Here is a 20427-nt window from a genome sequence, read left to right as displayed (position 1 = left end):
AATGCGTTTTAAAATGTCCATTATACCAGTGAATTGGACACCGATCGTTGAAATTTAAATTTGTATATACATTTAAATAAACATATTGTAGATCATGTACTTGTATCGTGAATATGGTGAACAATAAATAATTTCGTTAATACAAGGAACTGTCTAAGCAGTTTGCGTAGTTTGTAAATCAGTATAAATATTATGTACATAATGTTCTCAGGTGTTTAATGCAATGCACAGTGGCTAAGAGAGCATCCCTCCCCCCCCCCCCCTCCCCCTCTCCATGGCAAGAAAAGAGCAAGGATGAATTAGAATGGGTGAAAGAACGGTACACGACGTAGCGTGACGTCAGAAGAAAGGGGCCCTCTCCAAGATTCATCTGGACAGGTCATTCCCCCTCCTCCATTCTCGAATATTAAATTTACATCTTAGTGCTCCGCATAGAAACTTTGGAAAGAACCAGGCCCCACACTATGAGTAGCCTATCCACCATCGTCTATGGCCTTCTTCGAAACAGAAGAGCCATTGTGCACTTTGGCAATTTCGATCTTGATATTGAATCTGAAATCGACGGGTTCTCCTTCAAACCATAAAGGGCTTCCTGGCTTGTGTGATTCATTTATCTTCCTCTATGGCCAACAGTCTATCCACCTTGCCCAAATTATTCTTAAATCGTAGCATCTTATGTGTGGATCTCCTAGGCGTCCCAAGTAACGTCGGTTCGCCCATATCTTCAAGTTTCTGCATCGCTTCTGACTGAGCCGTTTTCAGATTAATGATATCGTCCCCAGACGAACATCGAGTCTTGCTCTTGATGACCGCATCCTCGATTAAACGACTCGTCAAGTTCTTGTCCCGTTTGCTTGAATTAGTCTCGGATTTAATAGCGGGTAGAGGTTTTGGTTTTTGCATTGCCCTTTCGTTCAAAGTTTGTTTCCTTGTGTCGCGATGCTGCAACGCCATTTGTTTACCAATCATCTTTTTCGCTCTTGTGGTCTGCAGCCGATAATTCGACAAAATGTCGTTACCTCTATGGGGCTGACCGAGTGGATCAGGGAGATTTTGATCACTTGGTAATCGACGAGTCTGAGGCTCATCAATCTTTGAGGAAGTCCTCGAAGCACTAGATCCTTGAGAATCATCCTGTATAGAAGGGGTACTTTCAATTGTCGGCCGTGGTTTTAATTGGTTCTTTAGCTTTGCATGACTTCTTAAGCGTTGTTGACCGTTGGCGTCAGTTTCTTTAATGTCGGCGACCACGACAATTGGTTTATTGGTGCTTTCTTTCGCTTTGTGTTTGGACATCGTACCCAAAATTTTCCTATGAATAAAAGAGAGTTCATAAAAATAATATTACATGTACTGTCAAATACATGAATAGCTGTTATGTAATGTTATGATAGTGAAATTTCAAAAACACAACTCAACGTAACCGGCGAGGTAGAGTGTATCACCTGCATATTTTGTGGATGTGCTAATTAAGCAGTTGTTCCATACTTTCTTCCTCTTCTTTCCGTCTTTATTTCCATTCATAAAGTATCAGTCGTGTTGATTTATCATCTTCTCGTATAAAAGGACTGTTTGATAATATTCACAAAGAGGGACTTGAGCATGATGCCTCTACGAACACAGTGACACAATTCGTGCTTTTAGCTGCATTATTATGATGACCGAAAGCACCCGGTAACCAATATGATGGGTGCCGAAAAAATGGCACAATGCTCGATGGATAATACAGAACATAATCTGGATGTAAATGTTATGTTAGCGTCCTTGGAAAATATGAGATTTATCGGGATCATGCTTTTGTCATATTTGTCTAAATGACACAGAACTTGAGTGATACTGACATGACGAAAAAAGAACTCCTAAAACAACTTACTTGATATGTGAACTGTGGCGTAGTGCATACGGAACATGGCGAGACTTCAGGTTCCTATATCAAACAAAGTTCAAGAACAACAACAGAAATCAGATTAGACAGAAAAAACGAATAATTCAATACAGACAATATGGAATTTGAAGAAGAAAAAAAAACTTTCACAGCTCAGTGAAAACGAATTCTTTTAATCAAATTATGGAAATGCAAGCACTACTTTAAACAAACAGAACTTTGTTATTCCTAGCTCATTTTTCCTGAATGAGGTGTCATAATATGAAAGGGCAGAAACTCAACTTTCTAGAAATGTGATTTTCTCTTTGAAATTCAGATACCGCCCGCCAAACGACTTTTCGGCTTCCTCTCTTCAAATTGATTTTAATCACTCATGCGTGAAATATGCATTATTATGAGTTGCATCAAATGAAAGAGGAGGATCTAAGCTTTCCAAATATGTGTCATTTATCAATTATAATTGTGACTAAGTTATAATAAAACATCGATAATTATCGGGACGCACTGTATAGCTTATTATCAGTTCATTCACTCACTTATGTTTTCAAATTTTATGCGCTTATATTAGGTATATACAGGGCGTACACTCTTATTTCCACGGAGTCAAATTTTACTCTAAATGGCGTCAGCTGGGAGTCAACTCTATTCCTAGTTAAAGTGACACGGATTCCGAATCAATTTGACTCGGAATGTGTGGCATTAGCTGAGAATTGACTCAATTCAGAGTCAAGATGACTCCTTTTCCGTGTCACTTTAACTAGGAATAGAGTTGACTCCCAGCTGACGCCATTCAGAGTGAAATTTGACTCCGTGGAAATAAGATATATCATAATAAAGGATATTGAAGTTTAATGACGATTTATATGAAAACTACTGATTTCATAATCAAGCATTTTATGTCTGTTGTAAAGGACCACCGTGTGAAAGTTGCACTGTGACAAGTTAGCATTCACAGATAAATTCTAAAGATTAGTGCTTGTGTCAGCCCAGACATATTGAAATGCTGAACAATGAGTGGATTATGTGTCTAAGAAGGAAATGTTATCAAACTTGGCACAGTGCACCTTTCACATGGTGGACAGCAATGCTTTGTTATTCAGTCAACTGTGACAGTAGTAGTATGATCGGGGTGTCATTAACAAGAGGACATTCTGTCCTTTACAACAGACATAAAATGCTTGATTATGAAATCAGTAGTTTTCATATAAATCGTCATTAAACTTCAATATCCTTTATTATGATACGCCCTGTATACTGTCAACCATCACCATGTCATATCACATTTTGAATACAAACACTATATCATGATTACAATCTGCATCAATATCATACAATTAATTTTGTTAATGGAAGTCGTAAATAATGAATAAGTCTAACCTGCTTAATTATTTTTTTTATCACACGTACATGACGTTTACGCCAGGCGCGTACGCAGGGGGGGGGGGGGGGGTTTGGGGGGTTAAACCCCCCCCTTTGGAAATTTTTTGTGTGTAAACCCCCCTAAAAAAAACCTAAAACCCCCCCCCCCCCCCCCCCCTTTTGGATTTTTTTTTTTTTTTTTTTTTTTTTTTTTTTAATTATTAAAAAAAAAAAAAAAAAAAAATTATTCCCATGGCCGACCTAAAAAAGGTGACCTTACCCCCCCCCCCAACGGAGCAAAATGTCGAATTTCCAAATTTCGAGACCAAAAAAAAAAAAAAAGTGTCCTCTTACCCCCCCCCCCCCCCCCCCCCCCCCCCCCCCCCCCCCCCCCCCCCCCCCCCGCTTATTCAGCGGTCGGCTGAGTCGTTGCGATTTTTTTGGGACCAAAAAAAAAAAAAATTTGTCCTCTTACCCCCCCCCCCCCGCTTATTCAGCGGCTGGCTGAGTCGTTGCGAAATTTTCGGACCGATTTATAAATGTTAAAACCCCCCCCCTTGAAAAAATCCTGCGTACGCGCCTGGTTTACGCTATATCTTTTCCCCGTTTTCATTCAGGTATTGTACATGTATTATATTTCATGATAATTCAAATACAATATTGTAGAGGAAATAAAAAGAATGTTTGCTTAATTGAATTGAAAAAATAGTATTAAACGTTATTTTTGCTAATGAATTGTAATACTGTGGTATCAAAATCCTTTCTAATGTCTATTCAAAATTTAATTTTTCATTTTTAACAAAAAAGGTCATTTATTCAAGATAACTAGAGGCGTCGATCCATCTACAGGACGGGGGCAGAGGGCAACAATATGCCCCCTCCCCAATGACAACCCCGGTGACCACATCTATCTTCATAACAAGTCAGCTCACATACCCGATGGGTAAGATGCTCGAGCCCAGTTCTAGGTTATCCACTTTCCTCTGCAAGACTCTTTTGATGAGCTCACTCATAGGGATGGGATCGGCGCCCTTGATGTCGGATTGCGTACGATCTGAGACAACTCCGCCGGAGGAGGGCAACATGTCTGGCTGCCTGTAATGGGGGAAGATAGCAAGGTTGGAACTTGGAACATAATGAAACATAAAACACCTTTCTATAGACTTTCAACAAGTCAAACATTATAGGCCATTTGAAAAGCCTCGTGCGTCACCTTTGGAAATTGCGCGAATGTTGTAATGAGACAAACATTTAATCCAATTTCTATAGGCAAAACAACAAGTTATTCGAATTGCCCTCGACTTGATCTCTCGAAAGTCTCAGCGATCACTCTATTATAGGAATGTGGAAATCCATATAAAAAGAAGATGGGTACAGGTTTATAAAGGTAGTCAGCGACGTTTGTGTGGGTCCCAAAATTGAGGAGGCATCGTCACGTTTGGGGGGGGGGGGTGTCTTAATTTCTAAATGTCGATGGATAAAATCAAAAAGGTCACTGGTAAGGGTTTTTTTTTCCCTTTCCTTTCTATTTTTTTTCGTTCTTCCCCCTTTTCGCCATTCTATTAGGAGCACGCGTCCCAGTATTAATATTTTGATTGGAAGATGGATAATTATGTTAAACGTAGGCCAGCCTAATTGAACATCACTTTCTCTAATCTATTAACCGAATCGGTATGATAAAGATGAATAAGTTTACCACGAAATACGATTTACTGACGAAGGTAATATAGACATAATTATAATTTTCTACCATTGAATACTGATATGCACACTGTTGCGCATTAGCATAAGAGCAGTTTGATTCCATGATGTTGTCTCTATGGTAACCTACCAATGCATGTAGTTAGTACCCAGAAGATCCCCCGGCGTCACGGTTATAGATGATGCCTTATTCATCATGCCTCCCGACAGACTGGTATCACGTTTTCCATCACGAAATGTGTACCGTCGCCGGGCTTGAAGCATTGTAGATGAGGTTCCATGTCCTTTCATAACAATTTTTTAAAAGAGATAATATATTTGATGAGTCACACATAAAGATGTCTTATTCTATTGTATTACTTTAAAAAAAGAAAAGAGTGAATTTCACTCGTTTTCTCACTCCCCCGAGAGTTCCTTAAGTGATCACTTGTTTAAGAGTGAATACCGATTTATCGAGTGCTTTTATTATATCGAGTAATTTGCACTCTATTTTCACTATACATTTTTACTCTCAAGATGAGTCACATCTGTTATCACTCGATTTTTTTTATTTTTTTTTATTTTGGGGGAGTAACCTTTCGAAGTTTCATGGCAATTCGATAGCGCTACATATACCAACAAAACAATTTCACATTCTTATCAGTCACAAAACTCAAATGACAGAAGAACTATATACGAAATATCTCGATACGCTTCTACTCATAACAATACATCAGGAAAATGATGCTATACAGTTTAAATTAATGTAAACATAACAAAATATGTGCAGGGATTATTTAGAGATTAATTCAACTGCCCAATGAAATGTTTCCCGTCACTTGTGTCACGTTGCCAACAAGGGGGGGGGGGGGTGGGATGGATAATGTACAAACTGTCTCACCTTCTCCCCGCTGTCGCATTCGACTTCGGAGCTGCTCCTGGGCCTTATCACGCTGTAAGAAACAGAGAGATGGAATCACTCATGATCAAAGGGTAGAAAGTAATATATGATTTGATTTGATCGTCCATACCGGTGCTGAATTTATGTTTGGCTATAATTCGTAGTATATATCAACATAGAGGGCCTTCATAATGTTGCATAATAATTATGTCAATGTAATGGTAATAATGATAACGTTGCATAATAATAATAACGTTCAATTTGTATAGCAATAATGATAATTAATACACATCATAAAAGATTATAATTTTCTCTGTGCTTTAACCATCGTTACATCTATACTGTCTTTACCTTGCGTTTCTGTATCATCATTGTAGTCGTCATTCTTTCTTCAGGACTGTAGTGCTATCCTAATTGTTATGAAGACAAAGAATAACAAATGTAGGATTATCAATGAGATTGGTAACGATATAACATAAATGTATGTCATATATATTTTATTACTTATAAAGCCTTTAGCTGTATATGGGAATATATTGGCCTACACTTGCATATTCTACATCATACTGCTATACAGCTCAGTTAATTCTTCGCCACTTATAGTATAGGCCTAATAACCATTAACTCTGCATAATCATAATGCTTATTATTTGAGCCATAATCTTCATGATAATGTTTAAATTTGTATTGTAGTATGCACTCACTCAATACCATGCACATAATGATGTCGACATGAAACAACATGGAGTTAACCTATAGTATGGACGAACACATACATGCAAACTATATAATCAAGTATGATTTTATGAGTACCTGTATAATATACCTGTATACTTCCTGTACTCGTCAAACATCCATCTTGAGGCTACATCATATAGTTTCGGAATGTCTTCCTTCTTTCGATGAACCAAAAGTCGAATGATACATAATTAATTTCTCATTTGAACAGACTATAAGTGAGCGAGAAACTTGTTGATAATCCATAGTTGAAGTTATAGCTTACACCAGAATATCATCACAAGGTGCTATATAAATACACCTTCGTGCGTTACGCCATCTTGTCATTTTGGGCGAAGATACTGAAACAAAAATGAACAAGACTTCTCGAAATACTTAAACCATTGTCAATTGCAAAGTTTATATAAGCGTCAACTCCATTGTGTGACTCCTGTCTGAACGGCTCCTTACAGTCTGAATCCCTGCATGCCGAGGAAAATCAACAAAAACTATAACTATCCTGTGGGCCAATAATGACAAGCAAAATGACATCTTGTTTGTCCTGTCCCGCCCCACGCCATTACTCTGGTATTCCTTAAGACGTCTTTATACGGGTCTTTTTGTTTTGTAGTCTGGTATAATTATCGATTTTCAGAGAGGAGGATCTCATGTATATGGGTTGTGGCTATACATACATGTACGAATTACACCCTTTTGTTTGCGAAACCGACCCTCTGCCAATTTACATACAGAGGGAGTATCGACCCGTTTTGTTATGGACGGTCGAATCATGGAAAAGATTATCGTCATTATTAGATGTGTTATATCACATGAAGATTTAGAGTAGATTGTGATCTCAGTTTAATTGGTAATATTCTCCACGGTTGGCGTTGAAGCAAACCTCTAAATATAACATTATAACGGAAAATAAAACATTTTAACGTCAGTTTTCATGAAAACATTGATAATTCCTAACACATAACAATATCATACTCATTTCAAACTCCAGAATAAACCCTATTTAACAAAATTAAATAACATGTATTATATGACAGAAATTGAGAAAGAAAGAGAGCAATAGAGTAGTAGTTAAAGGTGGAGGTGATAATATGGGAAAGCAAGACAGGCACATACAGAGAGAGGGGAGAGAGAAGGAGAGAGAGAGAGAGAGAGAGAGATAAAGAAAGAGAGAAATAGGGAAAGGAGCAAGAAAGAAAGAGATGATAAAACCATTTAATTTTAGAACCCTTGATCTAAAAGCGCGACTGGCCGGGTTACAACTAAAAAACAGTGAGGTAAATTTGCGTTTGATTTAGGGGACTTGAGTTTAATTTATCCTTTTAAGCGAGAAACCTACTGATTTAAAAGCTCTTAAATAGGAAAATGAAATGTATTATTATTATTGTCATTATTGTTGTTAGGGTTATAATTATTGATACATTTCTTCACTTACTCATCACCATGTATATATGGCCAATAATCACTTGCTACTAACTGTTGACCACTTAGTTTTGCAAAGAAATTCTGGTTCCCGCCCCATCATCATTATGTTTACTGGCACCCCTTACCTATGCCAGAGTGACCCTAGGTATTTTCATCGAAAGTCTGAGTACCTCGAAGACTGGTAAGATGGCATTATAAAAAGGGTATAGGGTAATGTCGGTTCGTATTAGTTTATAGGGGGGGGGGGGGTATTTGGAGCTATATAGCGAGTAAATTAGAATTTAAATGTTTTGTAGAAATCAGGAAAAAGAAGTGAATAAAGGTATAAATAGCTGACATAAATAGATATAATTTCTTTTATACTTTTATGTGAACAAAAGGATATACTTATAAATTCTTCGATTAAAAACAACTATATATTAATAAAATCTACCACCTTGTCATTTTCTTTATTGTTATAAAATAATTATAGTAATATTTATAACGATGATGATAATAATAATAACGATACCAAAAAATACAAATAATAACAACAACAACAATAATAGTAATAATTATTATAATAATGTAGTATAGTTGTAGCAGTATAATCAGTAGTAGTAGAAGTAGTAGTGGTGGTAGTTGTACTGATAGAAATAGTATGAATAGTAGTAGAAGTAGTAGTAGTAATAGTAGTAGTTGTAGTATGTAGTCAGGGGCGGCGATTCTTTTCATGACCGGGGGGGGGGGGGCGAAATGGGAGGGACGAGGGGGCATAGTGAACGAGAGAGGCGAAAATGATGGAAGTGACTGTCCCCCTCACAGGTTTTTGAAGTTTTGTTGTATTAAAATGTTCTAAAATGTACATTCCTTTGCAAAACTACAGTGTAAAAACAAGCAATATACTTTTTTTCACACTACATTGCCGGTAATTAGTGTGCCTTCCGAAGGGTTGTAAACTTGTAAATATTTAGTAGGTCAATATTAGTAAGTAGGGAGCTTGCAGTGGGCATGGATGGGATTTCAGAATGTGAGTGAAACATTAAAATGGGAAATTTTGAAAATGGCCGGATATATAATTTCCAAAGGGAATAGCAAATCGATCAATTTAGTCAAGAAACGTTGTTTTAAAGCTAAATTAATATCTCGACCTTGGGAGGGAGCTATACAACATGAAGACTTTATTATTTACAATTTCATCACTTTAGACTCGATTTCAACCGCGACAACGATCACTGAATATTGTAGGATCGAATCAGTGCTTCCAATAAGTTCAATTGAACCAAATTCATGACCCCATATTATACCAAAACATTGTATTACCTTTAGATTAGGTCATGTAATGAAGGAACTTGACTTAATGTAAGATGTACACCCATTTCCCCTTAGGCGACAATACTTATATAACAGTACTAGGCAGGAAGGGTCTGCTTAAAAGAGCAAGCGAAATATTCATTTTTGTATATAGCACTGATCTGTTTCTAGTATGCTTACAAGGTTAAGAGTTATACTGAGTATAACTCTTAACCTTGTAAGCATACAGTGTAAACTGTGCTTACCTGATACTAATGGAATACACATTTTCTACAATATTAACTAAGGATATTATGCGAGGGAGAGAAGCGACCGAGCGAAACTGATATTTTTGCATTTTGATTAGTCTATTAAAAGCTGCACTCTTGGGCCTTCCAGAGCCTAGAAGTGTGTTGAAGTCTTTAGTCAGTATTTGCTATACATTTTTTTGTTTCAATTTTTTCGGGAGAGGGGGGACGACCCCCTATAAAAAATCGAGGGGGGACGTATCCCCCCGCCCCTCCCCCTCCCCCGGATAACCACCCTTGGTAGTAGTAGTAGTAGTAGACATGCATGGTAGTATTAGTAGCAGCAGTAGTAGCGTCAGTGGTAGTGCTAGTAAGTATAGTAGTAGTAATTGGATATCCCCTTCCGCAAGAAGTGGAGGGTACCTCTCTCACCCCACCCCATAGCCCCCACCCTGCCAGTACCTGCGTTCACATATTTACGTGATTACCCCCCCCCCCCCCCCCCCCCCCCCCCCCCGTGTATGTTCATCGTTGTGAACGAACAACAGACAGAGCGAACTCTGTAAAAGTTTGTTCACCTTCACGGCATACGCTGATTTATTAGTCTGATAGGGGAGTCCGTAAATGATTTTGAAAACAACGAGATAGTAATTTTACTACATAAATGAATATATATACATTTAATATACTCTTTATTTATTTATTTAAATTATGATTTTACAGTCTTATTATCGAGTATAACACAAATCATTCGCAATGTAAATGTAAATATACATTTAATTTTACGTATGAATTTCAGACTAGAATAGAGAAAGTTTGTTGGCCTTTCGTCTGGCTCTCTCCGATGCAATATGCGTGCACCGTATACCAACGTACGAAGCCACCGTACCGTGTTGTTTCATTTTGTATTTACAATGGTTTCTCTCGCTCTGGATACATGTTTAATAATAATAGCGTTGAGATGATCTGAAGAAAGAGTGCAAGTTCTTTTCTGACAGTTTATTTTTCATTGTTCTAAGGCAGTCCTCAAGAAAGAGTTCTAGCCCGTCTTTTCAATAATTTAGCGGGTTTGCGGAGAAATGGAGCATGTGAATTCAACTTCAAGCAGGAATGAGGAATCGAGTTCTGCCGATCTGCAGGCGACGTTTGACATCGAAAGGAAATCTTGTGATGTGCGACTCTCCTCCCAGTCGATAACGTGGTGGGAGGCATCCTCCACACTTGGAATGCATCACCAACTCCGTGAGTCGTTGGATTGCATCCGTAAAGTGCCATAGACTCTAGCTAATTATAAAATAAAATATATTATAATTTAGCCTAGAAATCTACCCCTGTTTTACATTTATGTTCGTGTTTTCATTTGAAGATTGAGAAATCATTTCTACTCTTTCAGGCCCTAGAATTTTGTGTCCTCTTTTCATGCTTTTGGTGTTGAGTTTTTTTTTGTGTGAGATGTTTTTTAATTAAATTTCAGTATTTGTGGTGCCATGCAACGGTATGAGGAGGCATTGCAAAGAAATGTTAAATTATAGTTCAAATTAGATGTACATATGTAAATGTAGTCTAATTCATTTTGTATGTTATGTGTATTGTGTAGTCAGATTTATAATATGTAATCAGTGGCTAGCTATGTCACACGTGTATGCCTAAACTGCTATAGCCATAGGGATTGAAGCATTGGCAAGGCCAAGGAGCCACATCCCCACCTCCTGGAAAAAGGGAGAGGACAAATGACAAGAAAAGCAGTTGGTACTTAGTAGGACCCCCTTCCCCTCCAGTCGACAATGGGGTAACTAATTCACATTTAAATGAGTAAGACCGGTGCCCTCCCTCGCCCCCCCCCCCCCCCCTCACCCCCTCCCCCCCCCCCCCCCCTGCCAGATGCTCATCACCCAGTGCCCCCTTCAAAGGTTCACCTGTGATACACAATTGCTTTGGTTATTAATGAGCTACCTGTGAACATTAATGTTCTCTTCTATGATCAATATTGCAGACAACCACCAATGCATCCAGCTGAATCGCATCGTTGGGGTTCGTCTGAAGGGACCAGAGAAGCCTTCTTCACCTGATGGAAACCACATGATGACCCTGTCTCAAATGGGTCAACTCTTTCAGGTCTTTACACCATCAACCCATCACCCTTTATTCAGCTTTACAGGTAAAAAAATAAAAGCTGGAATTTGTTATAATATTGATTTAATTTTTATGCTTGTTTTTAATGACAAACATGCATGATTACCTTATAATTCATATGTCAACAAAATATGCTGTTGTAACATTGAATGGAAGCTGGGAGAGTTTTGATAAATGATCTGATTAAAAAAAAACTTATATTTGCTTGAGATGTTGAATCATTTCATGTCTATAACATATGTTTAATCCAATGTAATATGTGAAACATTGATTAGGGAATGTAGCAATCTTCATTCTTTAGTACCGGTATAAGTATCATATATTGCTTAAACAATGATATACAATGTGAAGTGATTTTAAAAAAAAAGTAAATTAAGGCTTGTCAGCAATGAGGGTATGAAAAAGAACTTAAAAACATGACTTGTTTATTCTTTGTAATCTAATGAAAGCTTTGATCTAAAACTGTACTGATTTCATTCCTCTCCTCCCTCATAGTGTATGTCGGTAGGAACAGTCGACAAACGAAGTGGAAAGTCCAAGCTGTCACATTTTCTTCGCATGATCAAGAGCTCTGTATGATGTGGGTTGATAGAATAAAGACAGCTCTACAACAAGGTGAGAAAATAGAGAAATGGTTCATTTTTATATTGTCAGCCCCTAGGAATCTATTCTATTCCTCAAGGAGAGATTTTTCATCAAGAGTGACATTCAAAGAAGATCTTTTCAAGGACCTAAATGCTAATATGACTTAGAGTGTATTGTTTAACTTGAGAGTTAGTTTAATGAAAACACAAATCCTTGAAAAGAGATTTGTGTTTGCATTTCTTTATGACCAACGATCACAAATAAACTCTTTGAAGAGTAAAGAAATAAGTCACGATTGAAAAAGATCAATTGAAATTGCAATTGATGATGATCATGCTGTTTTAGATAGGGTTTTCTAAGTTGAATAGTAATACAATATATCTGCTCCAAATTACACAAAGCATTTAAATAAATTTGAAATGAAAAATGGGTTTGGTGTTGCTATTGGCTGCAAATTTTAACATTAACATTGTATAGCACTAGTGTGTAATTGGATTGAAAATTTACCCTACTTAGAGTAAGAGTGTAATAATATGAATGTTTTTTATGTGATTAAGTTATTAGTATTTGGGTAAGTATGAATGGGAAACATGGGTTGTAAATTTATAAGATACATGTAGTTGCTGCAATGCAGCTGTATCAGATTAATCATTCCTGACATTTGCACATGTAAACACTCTGTTGCAAATGAGAACAATGACAAGAGCAGAGAATTTTTAATCAGGTGTTGAATGCTTCCAAACAGCTCTGAATAAAAAGAACAGAAAAACAACGACCCCCCCAAAACCCAATAAAATATCAACTATGAGAAGATACCCCTTTTCATATTTTCTGTTTTGTTTGTGTGTGTGTGTGTGTGTGTGTGTGTGTGTGTGTAAAGAAGCTCCTGAAAAGAAAAAAAACGCATCTATTGTTTAATTGAAGTTATAAGAAGGATACAGTTTGTTCCACCACAATTAACATAAGTTGATCTACATTGAGAAAGGTGTAGAATTAAATCAGTTTGAGAATGACTAACACTTGATATATGAAAACTTCAAATCTACACGGGGAGGTAATTATGCAAAATACCAGCCTTAACATGCAAGACTGAACATGTTTCTGCTTCAATGCAAGTGAGATGCACAAGAGTTTGCCATAAATACCGTTCATTATAACCATACAATATGAATATGTGTGTACCATTTTCATAATGCACATATTTGTATGCACTTGTGAACAGAGCATATAGTCAGAAAAGTGTAGTGTGTATAATATTGTATTAGAATCTATTTTGTAAAGTGTACTATTGTAGTGGGCTTTGTAAATTTCTGAAATGTTGTATACAAAATCTCACTTGTAGTTTTATTGCTTCTTTTGTACTTTGTATTGTTTTATCTTAATTTATTCCTGTTTAATAACTTTTTGTTTGTTCTCACCTCACATTGTGAGAGAGTTCAGCACAAAAATTTGAAATATTTATTTAAGTTCTAGATTGCATTGGAAGGCAATCAAATAAACATGAAGAAATAGCAAATAAAAATTGTCATGGAAACATTCTAAATCCTGACTAAGATTCAGACAGTTCATGGTTGACTACAGATTAACAGATTTTCCAAATTAATTAATATGTCCAAAAAATTAAGTACAAAAATGTGTTTCACCTTGGATGAGAATTTGTATTTTGTGATAAAACTGTAACTAGTTCTGGGCAATTTTCTTGTCGGCATAGGGCCAAACAGGCTAACATCTTCCCTTGCCAAGATTATGATGGTTCATTAATTCCTCTTTCCACATGTACATGTAGTTTTTGTTTCATGAAATTCAATTTTTGTCATAAGCAAAGATAAAGATATACTGGAAGAAAATTATAGATTACAATTATAGATAGTTCATCATCATTATTATTAAAGTCAGCATTTTCCCTCTTATGATAGGTTAATGACTTTTTGCAATCAAAATCTAAATAGGCCAACAGACTTGAAAATGATTTATATATTGTCAACACTTCATATTTTGCCATTAAGTTGGAAATGCAAGCATACACACTTTGAATTAATCGTCATTTTCTTCTCTTATATTTGGGGAATAGGGATTCGGGATTCAATTTGATTAATGTGTATTTGTCTACTTACATGTACATGTATGTGAATGTCAGGGGAAAAAAATGATTGTTTAAAAATAACTAGTGACTCATTGAAATGAAGGAAACATAGCGTTTGATGTGATATGTTTGATTTGACTCCCGATTATAGGTCATGGCAGACCAAAGAGATTACATGTGATAGTGAATCCATACGGGGGTAAAGGAAAAGGACAGTCAGTCTACGACATTAAGGTAGCGCCTCTATTCCACCTAGCAGATATTGAGACCAGTATGACAAGTGAGTCACCAATGACACCAAATACATTCATTCTTGTTCACCCTACTGTCAAAAAAGTCTTTATATCTACAGTGCACTCTTCTCCCTCTTTCTCTCTCCCCCCCCCCCTCTTTCTCTCTCTCCCAACCCCCCTCTCTCTCTCACTCTCTCTCTCTCTCTCTCTCTCTGTCAGCATACAAGTTTGTATTAGATCATTATGAATAATTATTATGTGTTTTTTATAGATAACCGATGGAGTATGATTTTATTTTGGTATAATTTACATTTTACAAAGTATTGGACTGAGTAAAGCATTATTTTAAAAAGATAAGATTCTACTTCAACTGGAATATAAAAGGATTTCTTATGAATTATGTAATACACGTCAGCCTCTTTGGGTCAGATGATAGATCTTTCCTATGATGTTAGTGTGGTGTTAAAATAACACAGATGATTCCAAAGGCACATGATTTAAGTTGCTTTTTATGAAAAAGATCTTGTTCACAGAATTCCTTTAATTTACAGATATAATTCAATCTGTATTTTCAATTTTACAGTCACAGAAGGCCCTGATCATGCAAAGTCACTCATGCAGATGATGGACCTCACTGGAATTGATGGGTAAGATTAAAAATCTTGGCTTCTAAGCGTCTTCTTTTTTACTTTTTCTTGTACTTACCAGTGTAACCTGTATAAAAGGCTTCTTAGAGGAGTAAAGAAAAGTGGTCTTTACATCATTGAGAATCACAATTCAAGGAATCTGAATATGTGGTGTTTCTAAACAGGTAGTTTCTAGAGCTGGTTTCAGTGTATCTTTCTCTTTTTTTTCTCCCTTTCTGCCTTGGTGCCTCTTACTCTCTCAGCTTTGTTTTGTACTTTATGCAGTATAAGGTGTGGTTTCTGCTACTAGATAGAATTCCAGTAGGGAGGAAGAGGAAGAGAGAGAGAGAGAGATAGTGTCTATTTAGATGAAGGATTACATTTATAAGCATTTCTATAGAAATAGGAATGTTAGTATAACCACTATATAAATACACTGCAGGAACATTTGTTGAGACGTAGCATGAGTCTGAATTCAATTCACTACCATATCCCCACAGCTTGCTTACGTAGATCTGTGATGAAATGCTTAAAATGCATGAAATGTGACATATTTGGCACCGAAAACACTGAATCATTTGGTTATAACCACTTCCTTGTATTTTTTTTCTCTACTCTCAGGAAAAGGAAATAACTTGCTACTTATTTTTATCTTACAATCATTGTAGGTTTGTGTTGTACACATTCAACGTTTTCATGACAACCTCCAGAACGTTATAAACAGCCCCACTCCATTAGACCATAACGATGGCTTGTGTGTATTGTCATATCTAAACTGAGTTTGAACTCGCTCGTAAAAAGATCTTACACTCCATATTTTTTTCTAAACCCATCGTTAAAAAATGTATGTGGGCACACCTGTGCTTATTGAATGTGTAATTTAATATATAAGCCTAAATGAAAATGGACACCAATAAAAGTGCAGCAAAGTCATTTAGTCACAGTTAGGTGTAAGAAAGATTGTATAATGTCCACTTTGCAATTTTCATATCAATTTTCATATCAATTTAAGTATGCTTTGGCGTGCATTTTACTCTAGATGAATACATTCATATTTGGATAATGATTGATAATACAAATTGAAAATAAATTGACACTTCATAATGAGTAACATATTCATGTGCATGTATATTGACAAAACAATTTACTTAATAATGGGATGTCAATGTCTAAATAATTACTGATAACACAGGTCTGCTCAGTTCACAATAGAGTGACGTACCATGTTATTCCTAAAAGTTTGAGGGTTCAAGGAACTATCATCAGTCACCCGGCCTGAATAAATTAATGTCTTATCTCTGAATTAAAGGCATGGTGAACTTGTGTTCAATTTGTTTTACATGGTGTATGTTCTAATGGGAAGCTGCGATTTTTATGACCAAGTTTTTTCATATTGTTAGGCCTACACATTTGATGAAATCTTTTTTTTTATGCAAACAATTGTCATGGGAGAAATGGAAATTTTAAGAAAACATTAGCTACATATAACTAGTTATTAAACCTAAATGGTGCATGCTTTTCATTGGGAATTAGTGTTTTATGATCAGGTGTTTCATATTCAATATTGTACGCTTACTACATGTACATAACCTATATTTGTATACATTTGATGAATTTTTTTTTTTTTTCTTCATCAAACTTTTATGAAGGAAATGGACTTTTCAATGCAATGATATCTCATAATAAAAAAGTTTTATTTTCTTAAAAGAATATACAAGAATGGGAGATAGGTTTATGTACCTTTAAGTTCTGGCCAAAGTAGGTGTTCCCAGAACAACACAGGTTGATCAAATATTGATACTGCTGCTTCCTTCCCAATTTGCAGGGCCAATGATGCCAAGTTGTTCTTTAACTACGATTGTTATCAAGTTCGGCCTTGAATGAACTAGTTTCTTGTAGAAATGCTTTTGTGGATATAAAAATTCTATTAAAAAATCAATTAAAAAGTGAATATATCTGATATGATCGAGTGCCAGCATTTCATGTTGATATGAAATGACAAAGTATTATAATTGAAAGAGAAATGTAAAAGGTGCTGTTGTATACACAGAAACATATTGAGATATTGAAAGTTTGAAACTGAAAGCTCTCATTTTATATCTGCCTTGAAATTTCCCAGCCAATGTTAGATTCCATGAACAAGAGAAAGAATTAAGCAAATACATGAACAGTACATTTCTATAGTGATTTGAATAAAACACTTGAGACTGATGATGTTTTTCCTGCTTGACATTGCTATTAAATATTAAGTTGCACATTTCATCATGGATTTTCATATCGTTATTGATACAGAAATAAAAGAGGAGTATTATCCAAAGGTCAATATTAACAGTAATTCAGTAAATATAGTCCCATCCATCAAAGTACTCATGAGTTGAATTTATTGGCACAAGGTTCATTTCTATAATTTGAATGTTTGTAAATATCTTAAGCACACCTGGTGAAGGCTCAGTATAAAGTTAAGTTTTATTTCCATATTGATATTTCCTTTTGGATGTTTGTAAGTAAGTTAATATCCTGCATCTACACCTGTACATGAACATGGTGACTCCCCCCCCCCCCCCCCCCAATTGCTCCGGGGTTTTATTTTGTCAAAGATACAGGTTTAGAGTTGGTGTTGAAATAGAGTTTTATGTCACATCTAGAGTTAGGGTTACATGTAGGTACCGGTAAAGTGTTTGTACCAGGATTGAAGATGGGAATTCTGTTCAAAGATATTGACTGCAGAACAATTGTAACCATAGCATTTTTTTCTAGAGTCCTGTATACAATATGCAAAATTCCTATATTATTATGATTATATTGTATCAATGTACAATGAATATTGTTTGTGTGGTAGTCCTAAAGGCTTTAGTAAGTCTCTATCTTTCATTTCTTACGACAGCATTGTACTTTTTGATGGAAATACATTTTCTGTCAATATAATTATGTGACCTACATGTATGTGATCAGTGCTCTGATAAAGGCTTTCTCTGTCTTTTCATTTCTCTTGAGAGCTATGTCCATGTATCTGCTGTTGCTGACACATTTTCAGTGATTATTGTTCATGTGACATTATGATCAATGCCCTTGTCATTTCTCAAGTCTAGTTTTTGTTATGTGTCGGTGGAAATATAGTTTCAATATATATTGTGTTTGATGCTCTTATAAAGGGTGATCGCTATCTTTTCATTTCTCAATCTAGTATTGTATCTGTTGGTGGAGATGGTACCTTTGCTGATATTGTGAATGGATTACTAATAAGAACCCAGCAAGAGGAAGGTATAGACCCTAACAACCCAGCATCTGTACCGGTACCTCTAGGCCTCAGAGTAGGCATTATACCAGCAGGTGAGAACAAGAATCAGGGGAAATTCGAGTCCCCATTATTATCATCATCATATAGTTATTAAGCCTTCTCAGGAAGGGAATATATAAGGGCTATGATCAAGAAGACTGTTCTCATTTTCATCTTCAAATTGGTATTAAAAGTTTTAACTTTATTGCTACATTGTTCTGAGCGAATGTTACGTCACTGTAAACAGTATCCATGGGAATGAGCTATGTGGAGAACTGCCAATTTTGTTTGAAAAACTGTGATATTGAACCTCTCTTAAGGATTTAAAAGCATATACCGGTATTCCTTTTTAAAATTCCTGGAATAAAAAGGAATGTGGTAATATGGTTATGCAGCTAGTATGGACACAAGGTATGCAGAAAAAATAATTGTCCATTCTTTTTATGCATCTGGTATAATGTTACGGCTCTGAATCAAAAGATGCTGAGTAGGCCAAACCACAAAATGTGCAATATTGGTCTTTAAAGGGTATTAACAGAGACCACATGGCAGGTGCAGCAACTTTTTTGCTTTCTTCATTTGGAGGTGGTTATAGTTGTTCTTTTTTGTATGCATTGTATGGTACGTTATCAATTAGTTATTTTGAGAGGCATTCAGTGAATCACTCAGTTGGCCCACCAGAGGTCTCCCTGAGAGTCTGCTGCATCAGCACGTTCAACAAATCCATTAAATGTCTTTTGACTCCAGTGTTTACCTTTTGTAGTGTTTATGCGTTAACACATTATTGTGATAAATATGTTTCAATAGAAAAATGGATGAACATGAGAATGATTCGTGTACACTTTATGTGTGCATATCTTGTTTATGATTTTATGGATACCCTATCAATATGAAGAAAATGGAATGGGGTATTTTTTGTCTATGATTTTGAATGCTTTATACATGTACATGCAAGGTATACTGGTATTTCACAATTGAAACGATCATTAACATGGAATTTTGTTTAATGTCAATGTACTTTATCTTATCTTTATCTTGATCTTATTTCAGATTCCATGTGCAATAGGTTTATATTTGTTTAGAATTTGCTAGATCACCTAAATTTAGGAACTCATAGCTATAAAACAATAAATATATTTGCTTATTAATGACACCTTGATTGGTCTTGTTGAGTGGACCTTTTCTTCAATTGCTGTTTATATAGTGTTAGATTATGATCAACTTAAGAGGTAAAGTACACAAACTAAACCTTTGATCCTTCCTTTGTTATCCTTTCAATGCTCTACTTCGAATGCAAATAAACAATGGACCTTGCTCTTGTGAGCTACATTGTTTTGAGAAACAAAACAAAATAAAGAATTTGTGTTCATTCTATTTTCTGTTCTTCTTTGTTTCTCCATCTTTTAACAGGTTCCACAGATGTAATGGCCTATGATACCACTGGAGTGAATGACCCTGTCACATCTGCAATACAAATCATTTTAGGTATGGGAATACAAATTTTGATTATATTTTGGCAGTTTGAACTTGTGATTCAATCAGCAAGAACATGCTGTATTTATTTTGGCTTCATGTTGAACTCTTTTTAAGTGCTTTTTATGTTTTTCTTTGCGGAAATAGATCTGGCTTGAGCAAAACTTGTTTGCATTTTTATTTACTTCCTTGTTCGACACAAATATATGTTTTTGCCAGATAGATGGCAGTCTGTGCAAAGCTTTCGTTGTCACATTACTGGTGGAGGAATCAATGCACATGAACAAAATGGACAAAACTCTTAAATTTGCAGAATATTTCCTGCCAATTATTGTGATGATTGTATTGTATGACTATGAAATTAATTTGAATGCAATCTTTTTTAAATATTTCTTGGAGGATATATACTGTAGACAAGATGATAAAGTTCTTACCTTAAATTTTCAAAAAAGTGAGAATTTGTTTTATGTCATGTCTAACATAAAATGAGAACATTGATGGCCATCCTTGTA

The 20427-nt window shown here is 35.8% G+C and overlaps 2 protein-coding genes across 3 annotated transcripts; one reads left to right on the top strand and one right to left on the bottom strand.

Annotated features, from left to right (window-relative positions):
• Positions 1–290: 290 nt before the first annotated feature.
• On the bottom strand, positions 291–7246 carry LOC105445798. 2 transcript variants are annotated; one of them, XM_031000449.1, is made up of 7 exons: positions 6652–7246; positions 6177–6235; positions 5826–5877; positions 5076–5229; positions 4181–4339; positions 1874–1927; positions 291–1312 (listed from the first exon to the last, which is right to left on the bottom strand). In XM_031000449.1, exons 2-7 carry the CDS (start codon positions 6207–6209, stop codon positions 607–609), a joined length of 1158 nt encoding a protein of 385 aa, XP_030856309.1. In that variant the 5' UTR covers positions 6210–6235; positions 6652–7246; the 3' UTR covers positions 291–606. The 2 variants fall into 2 exon arrangements, with proteins under 2 accessions (XP_030856309.1, XP_030856310.1); XM_031000450.1 differs by having other exon boundaries at positions 6660–7246.
• Positions 7247–10459: 3213 nt separating this feature from the next.
• Positions 10460–20151, top strand: LOC115919524 (ceramide kinase-like). Its single transcript, XM_030973576.1, has 7 exons — positions 10460–10747; positions 11499–11663; positions 12134–12253; positions 14458–14586; positions 15123–15186; positions 18350–18495; positions 19853–20151. Exons 1-7 carry the CDS (start codon positions 10585–10587, stop codon positions 20029–20031), a joined length of 966 nt encoding a protein of 321 aa, XP_030829436.1. The 5' UTR covers positions 10460–10584; the 3' UTR covers positions 20032–20151.
• The last annotated feature ends 276 nt before the right edge of the window (positions 20152–20427 follow it).

This window comes from Strongylocentrotus purpuratus, unplaced genomic scaffold, assembly GCF_000002235.5.
Source record: "Strongylocentrotus purpuratus isolate Spur 01 unplaced genomic scaffold, Spur_5.0 spur5_scaffold_6, whole genome shotgun sequence".
NCBI classification, from domain to species: domain Eukaryota; kingdom Metazoa; phylum Echinodermata; class Echinoidea; order Camarodonta; family Strongylocentrotidae; genus Strongylocentrotus; species Strongylocentrotus purpuratus.
The sequence above is the reverse complement of the archived record's forward strand: the minus strand, read 5'-3'. Positions and strand labels throughout refer to the sequence as shown.

Bases quoted from the DNA above. Each gene is read 5' to 3' on its own strand.
- LOC115919524 (XM_030973576.1), top strand. From the start codon at position 10,585: ATGGAGCATGTGAATTCAACTTCAAGCAGGAATGAGGAATCGAGTTCT. The intron at 15,187-18,349 runs GTAAGATTAAAA...TTCTCAATCTAG, and splicing joins GACCTCACTGGAATTGATGG to TATTGTATCTGTTGGTGGAG. The intron at 18,496-19,852 runs GTGAGAACAAGA...ATCTTTTAACAG, and splicing joins AGTAGGCATTATACCAGCAG to GTTCCACAGATGTAATGGCC.
- LOC105445798 (XM_031000449.1), bottom strand. From the start codon at position 6,209: ATGACGACTACAATGATGATACAGAAACGCAAG. The intron at 4,340-5,075 runs GTAGGTTACCAT...CCCCCATTACAG, and splicing joins GGTACTAACTACATGCATTG to GCAGCCAGACATGTTGCCCT. The intron at 1,928-4,180 runs GTATGTGAGCTG...TGTTTGATATAG, and splicing joins TCGAGCATCTTACCCATCGG to GAACCTGAAGTCTCGCCATG.